This window comes from Corapipo altera, unplaced genomic scaffold (genome assembly GCF_003945725.1).
Source record: "Corapipo altera isolate COAL_440 unplaced genomic scaffold, ASM394572v1 59666, whole genome shotgun sequence".
In the NCBI taxonomy this organism is placed as follows: Eukaryota; Metazoa; Chordata; class Aves; order Passeriformes; family Pipridae; genus Corapipo; species Corapipo altera.
This window is the reverse complement of record NW_020887586.1, coordinates 1-3,873: the sequence shown is the minus strand read 5'-3', so window position 1 is coordinate 3,873 and position 3,873 is coordinate 1. Positions and strand designations below refer to the sequence as shown.

Here is a 3,873-nt window from a genome sequence, read left to right as displayed (position 1 = left end):
GAGGGGACTGGGATGGAGCACCTGTTGGGGTTGGGGGGAAGGCTGCGCTGCTGCCGGCATCACCTCCAGAAGGTCTCAACCTCCTCTGACATCTCCTCTGTGCTGATGAAAACTTGGAAGAGCAGAGTCAGAAGGAGGTGGGGGAAATTGTCCTTCACTGCTGCTGGGCACCAGGACAGTTGGAGGATCTCCCAGAGTGCCACAGTTGCCTGCCAAAGACAAAGCACCCAGAGACAGCTCTCAGGGCCCAGTTGTCCATGTGGCAGGGCCCCAGCGTGGCAGGGACAGGCCAGGGGAGACACAGGGGGATCCCCCAGCCTGGTGTCCCTGAACTTGCCCCTAAGGCAGGCCTGCAGCCCAGTGCCTGGGGCAGGGAGAAGCAGTGGTGAGGGAGGATGGAAAGGCGTCCCAGAGGCAACGTGGGGGCGAGCAGAGACCAGCTCAGGAAACTCACAGCCAGGGCAAAGACATCCCTCTCATCCCCATTAGAGGTGCGTCTCCTGTGCGCTGGCCAGTATTCCAGCACACAGAAGAGGATCTGCAGCACCGGCTCCTTAGTCCATCTGGAGGAGACGAGCGTCTTCCACATGGTGCGAGCAGCTCTGTGGAGTCACAACTCTGGCTCAGGGGGGTCTGGGACACAGCGCTGTGGCCTGGGCAGCTGCGGGGCCCAGGTGACAGAGCCACGGTGCCTTGTGGGGCAGGGAGGCAGGCTGGCCTCAGGATTGGGGGCTGCCATGCCAAAGGTGGCAAAGAGAGGAGCTGGAGTGTCCTGGAAGGCTCCATCTCTCTGGCACACCATTTGGGACAGGCTGTCCAGGGGCCTGGGGTCTAAAGGCAGGTTAGCCCTGAAGGCAGGTGGGCCCCATACCTGTCACAGGCTGGGGCAGAGCGCAGCAGGGTCGCTGCAACATCCATGGGGTGTGCCTCGGTCAGCAGGACAAGAGTCTTGTCCAGCCTGTGCTCATCAGACACATTGGACGTGAGCCACTGGTGGATGCACCTGACTATGGCCGGCACCTGGAGGGGACACGAGGGACAGTTGGAGAGCTGCCAGAGCCACTAACTTGCCCAGCTTCCCCCAAGAAGTGCTCCCCTTGCCACCACACTCTGCTGGTCTCAAAGGCTGAGGGGGCCCAGAGCAGCCGGTGTGAGGGGCCACAGCATCCCTGGGGGACTGGAGCCCTGGCCACAGGCTGCTTACTTGCTTGGCTTTGTAGACACCGTTCTGCACAAGCAAATCCAGCAGGGCAGCGTTGGTCTGGGCATTGAAGAGGTCTGAGTTTGCCGTGTCCCCAGTGGTCATGAAAGTGGCCTCTTCTTGCCAAATGTACCTGATGAATCTGCAAACCAGCTACAGGAGAAAGGCAAGGAAGAGAGAGGGATGTCCCCTGGAGGGCTGCGACAGCAGTGCTGGGCTGAACAGTGAGAGCAGGCCCAGCCCAGGGGGGATGGCTGCAGGTACCTGTGCTGCCCTGCGGAAGCGGCCACGGGCACGGAGCTGCTCTTCTGTCCGCTCCTGGCCTGCATCTGGCAAAGAGCGAGCGCGCTCAGAGCTGAGGGGGTGCGGGAGAGGCTGGAGAACACAGCCCAGGCCTGGGCTCCAGGAGCAGGCAGGGCCAGCCCCGGGATGCCCAGTGGATGGAGCACGGCTGCCGGGAGATCAGCCCCAGCCCCTCTGCCCCCTCCCTTTCCCTGGGCATGTCCAGAGGGGCTGGGACAGGATGAGGCCATGGAGGCTGCAGCCACCAGCCCTGTGGCCCAGCTCCAGCACTCACCCTCCTGCAGGGGCTGCACCTGCTGCACCTCTTCAGGCTGCTGTGCTGGAGCAGCCCCAGGGCTTTCCTCCTTCTCCTCCTCCTTCACCCAGGCCAGCTTGGGTACCCTGGGGGGCCTCTGCTGCATGTCTCTGTCTGGTGTTATGGCTACCTGCAGCAGAGATGCCATGGAAAAGCTTTGGCTCCCCAAGTCCTGCAGTCGTGCCTTGAAGGCAGCTGCAAGAGAGAAGCCTGGGAAATGCTCCGCCTCATCCAGTCCCACTGTCTGGCCTCAAGGGCACCTGCCCCAGGGACTGGAGATGCCTTGAGCAGGCCCAGGTCCCCAGGTCCCACAGTCTGGCCTGGGGATGCACAGGGGAGAGGTGCAGAGCTGCCAGAGTGAGCAACTTGCCCAGCTTCCCCTGAGAAATGCTTCCCTTCCCAGCACACTGGGCCAGCCTCAAAGGCTGAGGGGGCCCAGTGCACCCAGCTTGGGGGGCCACAGGCTGCTTACTTCAGCAGAGACAGCTCTCTCCTCAAGAAAGTCCAGGCTGGGGGTATCGCCCAGGTGCTGAACAGGAGTGGCGTCCGTGCTCTCCACACCCTCCATCGTTGTTTCATCGACCTCCTCCATGAGCTCAGGTAGCTCAGAGTCACAGTGTGACACATCATCGCTCGATGTGGTGTCCCAGTGGGTTGTGTGATCACTGGTTGCGGTGTCACACTTTGCTGGGACAGCAGTCGACGCAGTGCTGACATCAGGCTTTGCCTTCAGCTGGGTCGGGATGGTGTCAGGCCGGACCTGGACATCAGCTGGTGTGATCCTGGACTGTCTACGCCGACTGCCCACAAATTTCATAAATGTTTGCAGGAGAAAGAAGGGCAGGGAAGAGAGGGATGTCCCCTGGAGGGCTGCGACAGCAGTGCTGGGCTGAGCAGTGAGAGCAGGCCCAGCCCAGGGGGGATGGCTGCAGGTACCTGTGCTGCCCTGCGGAAGCAGCCACGGGCACAGAGCTGCTCTTCTGTCCGCTCCTGGCCTGCATCTGGCAAAGAGCGAGCGCGCTCGGAGCTGAGGGGGTGCGGGAGAGGCCGGAGAACACAGCCCAGGCCTGGGCTCCAGGAGCAGGCAGGACCAGCCCCAGGATGCCCAGTGGATGGAGCACGGCTGCCAGGAGATCAGCCCCTCTTCTCCCCTCCCTTTCCCTGGGCATGTCCAGAGGGACTAGGACAGGATGAGGCCAAGGAGGCTGCAGCCACCAGCCCTGTGGCCCAGCTCCAGCACTCACCCTCCTGCGGGGGCTGCACCTGCTGCACCTCTTCAGGCTGCTGTGCTGGAGCAGCCCCAGGGCTTTCCTCCTCCTTCTTCCTCCGGAACAGCCTGAGCAGGCTGAAGCGTCTCCCTGCCATGCCACAGTCTGGTGTCGAGGGCACCTGCAAAGAGAGACGCCTCGGAGAAACTCCGGGACACTAAGTCCTGCAGAATGGCCTTGAGGCCACCTGCCACAGGGATTGGAGACACCTCAGAGAAGCTCTGGGTCTCCAAGCCCTGCAAAAGGGTTTCAAGAGCACCTGCCACAGGGATTGGAGATGCTTCGGAGAAACTCCGGGTCTCCAAGTCCTGTGGAAAGGCCTCGAGGGCACCTTCCAAAGGGGTTGGAGACACCTCGGAGAAACTCCGGGTCTCCAAGTCCTGCAGAAAGGCCTCGAGGTCACCTGAAAGCAAGAAAATCCTCTAAAACGCTTCGGGTCAACAAGGCACGAGTTGGCTGCACGGGGGCTCCGCACAGCACCGCTCTGTCCTGTCCTGTCCCGTCGCCTGCTCCAAGGAGCACTGTTGACACTGTGGCCGTGTCACCAGCAGCACCTCTGTCACCACAGATCATAAAGGGCCCTTGGACACCCTGCCCCCTTCCATCCCACTGGCCATGCCCAGTGTGTCACAGAGGGCCCTTGGACACAGTGCCACGTGGCCCGGGGCCTCCCCCAGCCCCGCCAACCTGCCCCATCTTGGAAGGAATCCACTCTCTGAAGTGTCTAATCTGGCTGGACCTGAACTGTAGGAACAGCTGAAGAAATGAGCAAACACTCCCCTCCTGTGCCTGCTCACGGCAGCACA

At 62.0% G+C, this 3,873-nt stretch overlaps 1 protein-coding gene across 1 annotated transcript; it reads right to left on the bottom strand.

Moving 5' to 3' along the window:
- Nucleotides 1-154: 154 nt before the first annotated feature.
- Nucleotides 155-2,616, bottom strand: LOC113941685. Its single transcript, XM_027632822.1, has 6 exons — nucleotides 2,272-2,616; nucleotides 1,779-1,929; nucleotides 1,466-1,530; nucleotides 1,205-1,354; nucleotides 872-1,020; nucleotides 155-602 (listed from the first exon to the last, which is right to left on the bottom strand). The coding sequence occupies exons 1-6, from the start codon at nucleotides 2,614-2,616 to the stop codon at nucleotides 155-157; spliced, it is 1,308 nt and encodes a 435-aa protein (XP_027488623.1).
- Between the last annotated feature and the right edge of the window lie 1,257 nt (nucleotides 2,617-3,873).